The sequence below is a fragment of the Gambusia affinis genome, linkage group LG18 (genome assembly GCF_019740435.1).
Source record: "Gambusia affinis linkage group LG18, SWU_Gaff_1.0, whole genome shotgun sequence".
NCBI classification, from domain to species: domain Eukaryota; kingdom Metazoa; phylum Chordata; class Actinopteri; order Cyprinodontiformes; family Poeciliidae; genus Gambusia; species Gambusia affinis.
In genome coordinates, this window is record NC_057885.1 from 5,315,105 (window position 1) to 5,329,256 (window position 14,152).

At 39.7% G+C, this 14,152-nt stretch overlaps 1 protein-coding gene across 1 annotated transcript in view; it reads right to left on the reverse strand.

Moving 5' to 3' along the window:
* The window catches only part of LOC122820541 (eotaxin-like), a 1,820-nt gene extending 174 nt beyond the window's left edge, over positions 1-1,646 (reverse strand). The window contains exons 1-4 of the mRNA XM_044098042.1: positions 1,422-1,646; positions 555-700; positions 377-488; positions 1-230 (exon numbers count right to left, since the gene is read on the reverse strand). The exon at positions 1-230 is cut by the window's left edge and continues 174 nt beyond it. Coding sequence (XP_043953977.1) covers positions 137-230; positions 377-488; positions 555-700; positions 1,422-1,432 — 363 coding nt within the window. The 5' untranslated portion in view covers positions 1,433-1,646 and the 3' untranslated portion in view covers positions 1-136. The remainder of the gene's footprint in view (positions 231-376; positions 489-554; positions 701-1,421) is intronic.
* Positions 1,647-14,152: the final 12,506 nt, after the last annotated feature.

Consider the following 14,152-nt stretch of genomic DNA (forward strand, 5'->3'; position numbering starts at 1 on the left):
AGCAGGTGTTGTACAAATTTTAGCGTAAACAATAATTACTTGAACCAAAATCGAATGCCAAAATTATAATCACTCTCCCACAGACCTTTTATAAACCTTCATATGATCTGATGAAGATGGACAGCAGGCAGATCCTTTAACGGGGCTTTTTGTTCAGAAAGTCAATAATGGTGTTGACCCAGGGCTGCTCTGGATCCACACAGATGGAGCGTCCTCTTTTTGTTGTTAAACTGAAAGGGAAAAGAAGACGAGTAAAGAGAAACTCACCAACGAGCTTCATGTTTTACAGAAGGAAAACCAAGTGAAAGATAAAACTGAATAAATGAAGGTATACAACACACAGAGGACATCAGGAGCCCCAGCTTGCAGTACTTACATGATTCCACTCAATGAACAGCGGTGATCAGTCTTGTGATATGAAGACATGAGATTTTTGTCCATGCGCTGTTTGACGAAACTGAAGCAGCAGTCGGCCGGCATATTTCCACCTGAAAAATGAGACGGTCAGACTGACATCAGCTGAAGGGAGAAGCGTCGTCTCCAGGTGAACTTACTGTGGCAGAGGACCGTGGACAGCAGAGCGGCTCCCAGCATGCAGAGCAGGAGGATGTTGGCAGCCTTCATGATGACCAAGTTAACGATGATAGCGACGATGGAGACGCTCTGGATGGTTTGAACCAACATCGGGCTGCGGCGCTGCCTTTATCAAGACCCAAACATGAAAAAAAAAAGAAATAATCTGTCAGAGCTTTAAGAAAAGTCTGGAGGTTTTGTGGTTTCGCAGTGACTTAAAGCTTCTGTGACAGTGAAACTTTCCACTTGATTAGAAGTGGAAGATTTCAGAGGAAATTGAGCGGTGGTTAGACCAACATGCATCTCCACAGCATGAAGTCAAAACGTTTCACCACATGTAAACTTTTATGATTCTAATATAACATGTATATTTTTGTGCTTATATCTTTGTTTTTACCATTTATTGCACGATTTCATGTTGGATTTTACAATTTTTCCTAAAGCCAATCAAACCAAAAAACATAGAGTTATTAGGCATCATAACCAGGACAGAATTGAAGTGAATCATTTTGAATTTCTGTATTATGAGGTTCATTTGATTTTACTTTTCGGAATATGAATTAAATCTATTTGACATGTAAAATATCTTCCTGACATTTGTTGTGAATTGGCTCAGTATAAATAAACTGAATGGACTAGAATTAATTGTGAATGAAGTCTAGTAATAGACCTTAGGAATCAAACTTCAAAAACTTTAGAATTTTTTTTTTTTTTCAGAAATAAAGTGAAACCTCATTTTTAGTGCTATGTAATAAAGCATTTAGTTTCCTAGTGACAAAAAGCTTGTATTTTACTTTAAACCTGTTAAAAATTGCAGAAGCTGTTCCACATCCACTAATTGGACTCACCTGATTCCCATCCAACAATCAGCCTCCCAGAATCAAAATGCTCCAGTTAAATTCAAACATTGTCAGATCCCCCTGTTATGAAACTCGATATTCAGCCACCAAAAAAGGTCAAACTACTCCAGGGGTGACCAATCCTGGTCCTGGAGAGCCGGTGTCCTGTAACTCTTAGATATCTCCCTGATTAAACACACCTGAATCCAGTAGCTGAATCACCTCCCAAACGCAGTCAGGTTCTCCAAAGTCCTGCTAATGACTTCATTATTTGACTCAGGTGTGTTGAAGGAGAGATACATCTAAAATTTGCAGGAGACCGGCCCTCCAGGACCAGGATTGCCTACCCCTGAACTACACACACACAGACACGTTTTTAAAAAAAAAAAAACTTTTATAACCTACATAAAAAAAGCATTAACATATCTCTCTCTCTCTCTCTCTCTCTCAACTTCCTGTTCAGCTGCACTTTATAGAGGCCTGAATCTGCATTGACACTCAACAAGAAGAACTCACTACAGACATAAACATGAGGCAAAACACTTGAGTACAGGAATGTTGTAAAAAAAGAATTTGAAAAACAAAAGCACGAAAGTTCCATAATTAGCAGCAAAATGTCAATGTAAAGGTCAAATTTATGCGTATGCCTCATTTAAAACAACATAGTCAACCAAAATGCTTCACAATTTACCTTAAAAGTTTTGAACTTAACCTTTACATCCTCCATCCCTCATCTCCACACTGAACACCTTTGAAGCCCACAGCTCAAAATCTCTCAGATGGACTTTAGTAAATTTTGAAGCAAACATGAAAAATTACTTTTTTGACCCAAAATGGCCGCCTTCCTGTACATTTGAGGAAATACTTCCAACAGAATCCTTGTATTGATTTGTAAGGATCCGTCTATGTAATGAATTTCAGATCTCTACAATGTACTGTTTGGCCTATCTCAGTTTAGAGGGCTGTGATTGGCTCCTAAACTATCGAATGAAAACCTTATTATTTTACTTGTTGGGTGAGTTTTAGTTTATGTCTATTTTTGGTGGTCACACTAAGAAATCCTGCAATCACAACATGCTGGGGGTTTTCAACTCCAGTCCTCAAATTCAACTTCCTGCAACTTTTAGATCCCTGGTCCAATCAAATTCATCAGATGACTGAATCAGCTCCTCGGTTCAGTTCAGTTCCTCACAGTCCTGATAATGACCTCATTATTTGACTTGGTTGTGCTGAAATAGAGACACATTTCAAAGTTACAGGACGCCGACCCTCAAAGCCTTTAGATGTCTAGAAAGTGGACCCGGAATCAGACCTTGTGGAACCAAGCAAGAAAGAGGTTCTGAAGTGGTAACATTTTTGTGTTTCAGAGTTTAAAGTCAAACTGGAAGATTTTAGCAACGTCATTCTCATCTAAAACGGTTTTTATTTAAATAAAAAAAAGTAATTATCTTTAAGATTTTAGGAAGAAAAGGAAGTTTATAGATTGGTTTGAAATTCTATAAGGAATCAGGTCCAGGTTTTTTAGTTCATCGATTTATTGCTGCGTGCTTTAAAACAGTGATAACATTTGAGTTATGAACAGCTTGAGGATTGTGACAGTTTGCAGCAATAATTTCAGAGAAATATACGAAGAATACCTGGTTTTGAACTGGGACAATCCTAACACTAAACTCCTGATAGAGAGAAACTCGAGGTGCTTAAACACATATAAAGGATTTGCTGTCAATAACATCTATTGGTAAAATCAGAGGCACACACAGCAGCAGTGGAGAAGTTAAATACACGACAACGCTTGATTCAACGTATAAATATTGTAGTTTTCATCTTTTTTTTCATCTTTCAATTTTGCACTCATGTGATTCAGAAGACCTCCAACAGATGGAAACGTTTGGTTCAGTTGACCAGAATGACATGTCTAATCAACCTGATCATAACACGTTTGTGATCATATTATTATTCCATAACTTCATAACCTTTGACCTTCTCTCCTCTGGTCTGTTTAAAAGCTTCAGTCTCAGATCAACTCAGACCTCCAGGACTGTCAGCAGCAGAAACAGAAACTTTTTACCTGTTGGGGAAAATATAGACAAGATTTGATTTGCATTTCCCCTCATGATGGCAATAACATAGTAGGATACAATTAGATTATTGATTAATATGGGTTGTTGTTATGTTGTTGTTCAGTGTTATAAGATCTTGTTCATTGTGCCCTTTTTTAACTTTGAGCCCCTGCCCCTCCAAAGGTCTCTGCACGGCCCTGGTGCTTTTGTATTCAGCCCCTTTTCCTCTAAAACTCCTAAATAAATCCAGTAAATTAAATGTGTTTATTTGTAACATGTTCAATAATGTCTTTAGTTTCAATACATTTTTAATATAGGAGAAGAATTTCTCATTTTCGCCCCCTGCTGGTAAAAGTGAGCCAAGGTCATCTGTTGCAGGACCTGCAGTTACTTCAGTTAAACAGCAAACAGAAATAAAATAGTGAGTTTTATGTTGCTGGATAAGTTGTGACTTTAAAAGGGAACTTAATAATATTAATAAAATATTATTTTTAGCACTAAAACCTCAGGATGCTGTGGTGGTGCAGAGGTTCAGCACAACCCACTTTTAGAGGCCTTAGTCCGTCACAGGTTCGATTCCCGGTCTGCTGACCTTCACTGCATGTTCCTCTCTCTCTTTACCTACTTTCATGTCTTAGCACCTTGAAATAAACCATCACAAAAAATAAAAAAATAAAAATAAAGATTGAAAACTCTGAACATTTTGATAAGAGTCGGGTTTATTTTTGAACAAAAGCAAGCAAAGGAAAACATCCAGCAACATTTTTGTTGATTTTGTGTTTGATTAGAGAAAATTATGAAAACAGAATCAGAGAAGTAAAAATAAATTCAACAGAAATCTGAATGGTTCCAGTCACTGATAGTTCATGAACAAAACTTCCAAAGAAATGATTAAAAACATCAACAGTGATTATATTTAAAAGCAAAATCTTTGATTATTTGAAACAGAATAATTCTGATACTAAAAACATGATCACTTTGCCAAATGTGTTTTATTGGACTTTAAATCAGGACAAATGGCAGCAACTTTAAAAGGAAATTTGTTCCAGATATTTCATAATATTCTTCACCCAGGGCTGACTTGGGTCAACACAGATGGTACGTCCTCTATTTGTTATTAAGCTGAAAGAAAAGAGAAAAGGATAAGAATAATGAATGAACTTTGATTTCAATAAAACTAAAGCAAAGTCAAAAATATATCAGAATAATTAACATTCAGAGAATAATAGGAACTCAGTTATCAGAACTTACACAACAGCTGTCAAGTCGCAGCGACTATCAGTCATGAAATATGAAGAGATGTGATTTTGGTTCACTGGGAATCTGAAGAATTTAAAGCAGCATTCGTCGGGACCACCTGAACCTGAAAATGATGAAGAATAGAAGAATGAAGATTAGTTACAACAACGTTTAATTTCCTTTGACATCAATAAAGTAATTTGAATTTGAATTGAATCAGAATCAGAACTCCTTTTATTGTCTTTGAGCAATAAAATAAATAAAAAAAGAAACAAGACTGATTTGAATGTAACATCATTTGATTGAAGAAGAATCTCCAGGTGAACCAGGTACGTGCAGAGAGGGAGGGGGGGGGTGAAGGGGGCTTGAGCCCCTGATCCTTTTATCTTTGATGCCTCTAGTGCCCTTTAGAGGGTTTTTTTCTCAATAAAGTTTTTTCAATTTTTTATTATTATTATTTTAATTTGTATTTCACAAGGCCTGTTTGTGCCCCTCGTCAATAATATTAATCTCACTATAATAATTTAGTAAAAATAAACTAGTCTGGCTACCCTCAGTCTAATAATGACTCTCAGAGCCTCCATGTTGTTCAGACATCAGGTCCATGTTGAGGAGGAGGAGGATCTGTGTCCTCTAACTATCAAATTATGGGCAAGAATATTTTTTTTACAGCGCAGCATTTAATACTATACTCCCCCAACGTCTGGTGTCCAAGCTAGTAAACCTTGGGCTCCCATCAGCCACCTGCAGTTGGATCCTGGACTTCCTAACAGGTCTCTCCCAGAGGGTCAGGCTGGGCCCCCACACCTCCACTGCTCTTAGCCTGAACGCCGGATCGTTCTAGAGGCTGCGTGCTCAGCCCACTTCTCTACACCCTCTACACTCATGACTGTGTGTCCAACCACCTCAGCAACAAGGTCATAAAATTTGCAGATGACACAAGTGTTGTTCTCATCTCAGATGGGAAGGGGGAGCTGGAGTACAGAGATGAGGTGAAGCGGCTGTCAGAGTGGTGCAAAGTCAGTAATCTGCTCCTCAACATCTCCAAAACAAAGGAGCTGGTGATCGACTTCAGGAAGAACAAAACGGACATGCAGCCTCTCACCAGTGGGACCTGTGTGGAGAGGGTCCCAGTGTTCAGGTTTCTGGGCATGGAGTTGGAGGACAAGCTAACCTGGAGCACCAACACCAAGGAGCTGCTGAAGAAGCACAGCAGAGACTGAACTTTCTGAGAATCCTCCAGAAGAACTGTCTCCTCTCAGACCTGCTGCAGGCCTTCTACCACTGCTCCATAGAGAGTGTGCTCACGTACAGTCTGTGTGTCTGGTACGGCAGCAGCACATCCTCGGACAAGAAGGCGCTCCAGAGGGATGTCAGGGCAGCAGAGAGAACAATAGGCTTCCCCCTCCCCACCATGGAACAGATTTATACTTCCAGGCTCCGCAAGAAAGTTCTGGACATTTTAAATGACTCTTCACACCCTGGTCATGGTCTCTTCCCACTGCTGCCATCAGGCAAGAGATACAGAGCAATAAAAACCAGGACAAATCACCTAAAAAACAGTTTCTACCTCATGGCACTAAATTTAAAGGCATAAGAACTTCTGCTCTCGACACCACTCTGTTAAAAATGTAAATTCTGTTTACTCTGCGACACCTCCAGGCGCTGCAACCATCTTCTGATGTCTGTTTATTTCTCATTTGGTGCTGTTTGTTTCTTATCTTTTATGTATGTATATTTATATTGTGTGTTGTGTATGTGTATATAACCTGCACTTTAACTTGAGTCAAGCACGGTCTCGATCTCGTAGTAATCTGTTGATGACAATGACAAATAAATCTTATCTTCTCTTTTTATAAACTGGTTTGTGAATAAATATGTAGGTCTGGTGTTGACCTTAGAAAAACTGATTCTATTTCTATTTTCATCATTGTCTTCTCAATAGCGGGAAAAACCCGCCTTGTCCCTAAACACAGAAAGGATTCAGCTGCAGAGAAAAATTCTGACTTTAACTTCATCAATCTGCTAAAAGCCCGGTTCGGTTCGCTACAGGCAGCCAGGGTCGGTTCCACCAAAAGATATAAAGAATGTCTGTCTTTATATCAGATATCCACGAGTCATGAAGCAGCACAAAGCCGGTGGTACCGGGTGGTACCACCACCCGGTACCACAACCCGGTACCACCTGCTCTCTGCTTCACCTTAGCGTTTCTACCTGGCAGGTTAAAGCCGCTGTTGACGGGATCTGGGAGAATCTGGGAGTTACTGCAGAACCTCAAGTGTTAAAGGAAGATTGGGTCCATTTAGAGCAGGGGTGGCCAACCCTGGTCCTCGAGAGCTGGTGTCCTGCAACTCTTAGATGTCTCCCTGATCCAACACACCTGAATCCAAGAGCTGAATCACCTCCCAAGTGCAGTCAGGTTCTCCAGAGTCCTGCTAATGACCTCATTATTTGACTCAGGTGTGTTGAAGTAGAGTCTGCAGGACACCGGCTCTCGAGGACCAGGGTTGGCCACCCCTGATTTAGAGTCACAAAATAAACTTCAGAGAAAATATTGTAGCAATAATTAGAACCACAGCAAAAAACCAAACAATGAAATTAATCAAAATGTCTCCAGAGCATCGATGGACTGACATAGGGGCCACCAGGGGATTCCAGGTAGATTCCAGAGATGCGCATCACAGCAGCTGTTCATTCAGGGCCGGCCCATGGTAATATGGGGCCTTAGACAGAACCCATCCTACTAAGAACCTCAGCATCACTAACATGTTTAGATATCGATCAGGTTTATTGGCCGAGTTTAAAATCAATCACCTGCTGCACCACCTGAATAGAATAATTAGGTCATTCAGGCTCTGGAGAACTGATCTACACAAGGAGGAGGTGATTAAACCATTTCATTCCAGTGTTTTGTACTTGTGGCACATCTAAAAACTGCAGGACAGCGGCCCTTGAGGACTGGAGTTTGACTCCTGTGACTTGACCTGAATCATGATAAACTGCCACCTTAAGCCTTGGAAATCAAAACTAGCAAAAATGGCTACATTGCTTTCATCACTTTGCTCATTTTTCTGTCAAAGGTAACCAGTATTTCAATTATATTTAGCTCTCTAACTCTTACTTTAACAAGAAGAGTTTGAAACAGGAGCTAGAGGCTGAGCGTTAGCACTAGCTGACAGATCAGTATGAGAGTCCAGAGCAGAGGGGCTGCAGCAGCTGGCAGTAAAATTAAAGTTTGCCTTTATTTCTTATCTTCAATGTAGAACCTCTAAAATCACAAAATAAAATCTGAATATTTTTCTAGAAAACTGTGGCGCTGAGCCTTATGTTTAAGTTATGATACTTTCCAAATATTCAATTTCTACGTATTTATAGGTTCTCAACTATCCAGAACATGACTCCCCCCCCAAAAAAAGACGATAAAATAAATAAATAAATACATAAAAGTTTACAGCCATTTAAGTGATAATTTAAATAACACATAACTAATCTAATCTAGAGGTGTTAGAGGTCTAATCTCTAACACATAACTCAGGATACTTAGGTATTCCTAAGTAGCTAAATATTTCTCTAGCCTATTTCATACATGATATATTGTGTAGCACATTCTTAATATTTGAAAAACCGCTTGATGAAATTAAGATCTTGTTCTTTTACTTAACAAATAAAGTTTTTTGTGTGACTAATGTGCTAAAAATGAGCTCATTTCTGTTCCTGAAATGAACTGAAGTCTTTCAAACCAGTGAGTGTCATGCATTTAATAAATTAGAGATTATTGATAAAAACAGTTTCTGCTCTAATTTATATTAAATAACTTGTTTCCTCTTTTGTTCTGGTTCAGCTTCTGGTTCTGAGATCCTGACAGTTCAGTCGGGTGAAGACGTCACATGTTGGAGAGCGCCAACATGTTCTATGATGGTTCAGTGATGTTCTGGTTGAGAGTAATTAATCAAACCAAGACTAGTTGTATCACTGTGATTAATGGAGATCTTGATCACTGTGAAGGATTTAACGGCGGATCATTTGAAATGACTGTAAACTTCTCCAATGTTTCACTCAGAATTAAACGGGTGAACATCTAAACAGAAATCTCTGAAGACGAATGGAACAACTCTTGTCTAATAGCACAGACACAAACGATTAACACAAGGTTTAGACTATTAACAATACAAATGGTTGTTTAGGACATATATCACTCCTATAAAACTTCACCATTTCAATTCAAATATTCCTGATGTGTGTGTTAAATGTAATATAGATAAGGGTACTCTTATTCATTGTATGTGGCAATGTGTGGAACTTCAAACTTTCTGGAAGGAGGTTATTGTGTTCACCTCTCGTCTGATTGAACAGGATGTTTCAATGGACAGTAAACTTTGCCTACTACACATTTATCCAGATGGACTTAAAGTACTTACAAAGAGAAAGAAGCTTGTGAATTTTTGCCTTTTGCAGGCTAAACATTTGATTGCTTTGAAATGGAGGAACCCAGAAAGACCAAAGATAAATGAATGGATCAAACTACTGAGCAACAACCTGGCAATGGAAAAACTGACTTGTATAACAAAAGGAAAACTTGAAGACTTTTATGATATTTGGTCCCCCTTCCTATATTTTATTGAACAATGTGACATGTAAACTTAATCTTTTCTTTCTTTTTGTGTAGATAGTGAGCCCTAGGGTTTTGTGTGTTTTTCTTTATTATTATTATTTTTTAGGTTTTATTTATGTTTTTTTAGGGGGTGGGGGGAGGGACGGTATTGTGTTATTTTTATTTTTATTTTTTTATTATTATGTTCTTTTCTTGTATGTCTACATAGCAGAAATTTCTAATAAAAATATTTCTGAAAAAAAACGGGTGAACATCTCAGACACTGGAATGTGTTTATGTGGAAACCTGAAGCTCACAGTGCAACATTAACATGTAATCAGTGAGAACATTTCACTGTATGACGCTCTATTGTTTTGGTTATTTACAGTGATATCATTCCATCCATCCATTGTCTATACCCCCTTTGTCCCTAATGGGGTCGGGAGGTGCTGGTGCCTCTCCAGCTAACATTCCGGGCGAGAGGCGGGTTCACCCTGGACAGGTCGCCAGTCTGGCAACACAGAAACAGACAGGACACACAACCATGCACACACACACACACACACACACTCATACCTAGGGAGAATTTAGAGCAGGGGTGGGCACTCCTGGTCCTCGAGGGCCGGTGTCCTACAACTTTTAGATGTGTCTCTACTTCAACACACAGCAGGAAATGATTTGCTTCATGATCAGTTTCAGTAGACGTTTTATTCTGGTCAGCTGAGCCCAACATTTCACTCTGTTTGAGGTCTTGTTCTGCAGTTACTGCAGAAAAATGCCCACATTTGTAAAATAAGATGAAAATATGTAGGCTTGCAAATAAAATCAAAATTGAAAGCAGCAAATCAAAACATTGAATGTATATATATAAGAGCTTCCATAAGGTTTTGGTCTCCAGTGGACAAAGATAAATGTGTTTTTTTTACTTCTTTCCTCCAGTTACCAGTTAACGATTCTCAGCTTTTCTGATATTCTCCCAACTATTTTTGTGTTTTGTTGCCTCCTAAATAGACAGTGATTTTAGGCTAAGCAGGTTTCTGACAGAAATACCAAGAAGTTTATGTTCTTCTGTCTCAGACCGTATCATCCTCATACTACAATTATAACAACAACACATTTACCAAAGTTTGCAATGAAATGTGCATTTTAATCGTTCAACACAAACATTCTCAAACAAAACTGAAAGTCTTACCAGTGGGTTCTGTGATGATGTTGATGTCCTCATCTGGTCTGCTGGCTGAAGATTCAGTTGATTTCCACTTTGTGGAAGAAGTGGACATCAAGTCCAGTTCTGGCTGAAGGCAGAACTCCCTCATCAACGACTCATCAGAGATGCTCCTGCTTCTCCTCTGCACAAACACTAGATGTGAAGAAACAAGACCATGTCGGCTCTTGATGAGTTTTAAAGTTGGGCTTTTACAGATTTAAACATTTGGGTTAGTGTCCATAAACTCGCCGCCACCATAACCAATGCTTGTTGCAGCCATTAATTTGGGCCGTATCGAAATTGGCTTATTTTGCAAAACTGCAATGGAAACACTTTTTTTTCACATCACACGGGTAATATGATCAACAATCAGATGTTGCCACCAGCAGAAACCATGAAGAGGACGACTGTTAGAGAATTTTCGGTATTATCATTTTGTTATTACTTTAGTTTTAGTTCAAAGTCAGTCTGTTTAAAGTGTTCTGTTTCTCTTCTGACCTGGAGGTCAGGATTGTCTGTTTATCTTCATGTGAGCAGTTGAGCAGTTAACAGCATGACCGAAATTTGAACCGGGCTCAGATCGTAGATTAGTTACCACATCTGGAAATGGGTTGCTGGTTGTTTAGGTTACATGTTTTATGACCTCTGCTGTTTTTACTAACTGCCCCCTTGGCTGTTTTTTGTTGACAATAAAACAAGAGCTTGCGTGAAAGGAGATCAGAACTCTGTGAACAGCTTGGAGAAGCTGATATCGGAGACTTCTCCTTTTGCAAAAGCTTTGTCATAAAATTCATATATACGTTGTCTGTGGTTCTTTTATTTTAGGTTCAAGGAAAAGTACCTATCATTTGGTGCCGAAACCCGGGATCTCTCCCTCCTCCGCTGTCAGGCAGAGGGAGACGCGCTGAATCCGTGCACGGCCAGAGTCAACTGGACCTGGAAAGAAAGACCCAGGAAGCAAATTCTTCGCTGGGCCAGCGACGCATGTCCGACTTTGTCTGTCAACGGCGGAGAGACGAGATCCGACTGGACAACCAGACAACTACAGAAACGTAGGTGAATTTTAAAACAAAAGAAGTTATAAAGGTTTGAGTCCTTGTCAAATATCAGTTTGACTAAAGAAAGGTTTGAGTCCTTGTCAAATACCAGCTTGACTAAAGAAAGGTTTGAGTCCTTGTCAAATTTTATTTTGACTAAATAAGGGTTAGAGTCCCAGTTGACAGAGTTTCAACTAAAGGCAAAAGGTACGGCTCTTAAGAGCCTCCTTACTTAGAGGATGCTTCTTAAGAGTAAGTCCTCGCGTAGGAAGTTTGTAATACTGTTTTGTTATTGCTGTGTTGATATTGGTGTTTATTTGCTGCTTTGTTGATGTGTGTGTATGAAAGAGTGAATTGTGCTTCTCTCTCTGGGAGTAAACCTCTCTGCCTTCGGAATTAGGATCCAAAGTGAAAAACCGCTTGGAAGCTAGGCTCCAAGTAGAAGCCTGTTTTTCAGAAGGCACTGAGCGCTGATTTACAGCACTTTCTCTGAGAAAGCACAAAATACCAAAAAATTTCAAGCTAAAATTGCAAGTGATTTAAATAATGGGAAACACAAGTTCTTGTAATTCCTCACTCGCTGAGGGCCTCAACAGAGATGAAAAATACATGCTGTCCAGATTTCCTGGTAGCATTGTACACATAAAAAAATGGAAAAAGAAATATAAAATAGATGGGAAGCTGAAAATTGATCAATGGCAAACAATTGTTGGAATTCTGGAGAGTAGTGTAGCAAGAAAAAAGGGGATAAAAAAGGCTAAAAAGGAGGATGAGCTAAGGTGTGCTAAACTATGGTTAAAAGCAGCCATAGACCGTAAAGAACAAATTAAAAAGGTTAAAGATAAAAAGCTTGTAGAATCAAATAACTTAAGATCAGAAGAAAATGAAATGGTGTTAACCAGACGGAATGCTTCAGCGGGACAGGGAGAGCAGGTACGGCCGACTGCTCCTCCCCCGACCGCTGCAGCAGCTCCGTCTGCTTCTGTCTCAGTATCAACAGCCTCGGCAAATAGTCAGCCGAGTGCACCTTTTAATATAAATGAGGGAGCCACTACTTTGTTTGTAAAACCAGAAGATAATGAGCCCATATTAGCTGCAGTGCAGGCCCCTCCCTTGCGTGCGCGAGCCACACTGCCCTCAGTTTCTCCAACTCTCATTCCTGCAAAATCCCCACCAGCTGATCTAACTACAGATCCACTGTCAGTTCATACTCCAACTAAACTTTACCCACCCCTGCCTGTCTCCCCACCACCGTTATATGAGGAGGAAGGTGAAGGTCCCAGCGATCAGGGACATTCATATAACCTGAGGCAGAACAGGAAGCCAAAAGTTTTGTACAGCCTTGAAGGGACGGAACAATATCCAATGATCCAGGTCCCAAACCCAAATCCTAGAGATGGCCAGCCGCCACACATTTATGTTTTCAGACCCTGGACCTAGAAAGAGGCCAGAAAGGCGGTAGAAGGAATAACGCCTGTATCAGAAGATCCCGACAAATGGATAGAAGACATGACGGGATTAATCCATTCATATAGACTAAATGGGGTGGAAGCAGGAGAAGCAGCCATGTCCTCATTAGGAAAAGATTGGGCAAAAGTGAGGGGAAATTATACAGGGAAAGTAACTGATAATAATATTTTAATTCCAATTCCATACCCCCCAGGAGCTAACCCTGCTCTCTCTGATGTTTTTAAAGCACAATGGGACCCGTTGTGTGAGAGAGTTAGAACAAATTTTCGTAAAAGGGCAAATTATAGTCATCTGTCAGGAATTAAACAAAAAGTTGGAGAAGATGTGGACGACTTTCGTCTACGATTTGAAAAGGAGTTCAAAGTTCACAGTGGGATCACTTATGATGAAGGACCAGAAAGCGTATATCAACAACAATTAAAAAACGCTTTAATGTCTAGTTTCCGCCCTGAAATTGAGGGCTGGATTAAAAAACACCTGGTTGAATATGATGTTGCCTCAGTCCCACAGCTGATGACGTGGGCACGTCATGCAGAAAAAGTAGTAAAAAAACCAAAAACAGGATCAGATGTTTTTCATCTGGAGGATTTTGGAGAAGTAGATACCTCTGTCTTGTTCCGTGGCTCCTCAAGAGGTGGAGAGAGAAATAGCGGCAGAGGAGGTCGCTATGAGCAACCACTCCGAAGTTATACCTCAAATAAACCTCAACGCCCAGATGGATGTTGGCATTGTGGCCATCCTGGCCACTGGGCAAGACATTGCCCAGAAAATAAAATAAATCATCGGAGGGGTGGCAGATGGGAGAAAAAACAAAAGCCTAACTCTTCAGCATGACTAGACTCTGCCACGCCCAAACAAAACATACCACCAGATGAAATTGATGAAATGGTGGATATATGTACAGCCTGGGATATGTTAAATGCATTAAAAGAAAAACCCTACATTACACTGATTGTTTGTGGGGAAAAAGTTGAATTTCTATGCGACACCGGTGCATGCAAAACAGTTCTAAAAACTAAAATAGAAGGGGTAAACCCTACAAATGAGCCCATTTGGGTGAAATCTGCCAATGGACAAATACATAGAGAACATATGTCAAAAAATACATCTTTTAAAGATCCTGAAACTGGAATTAA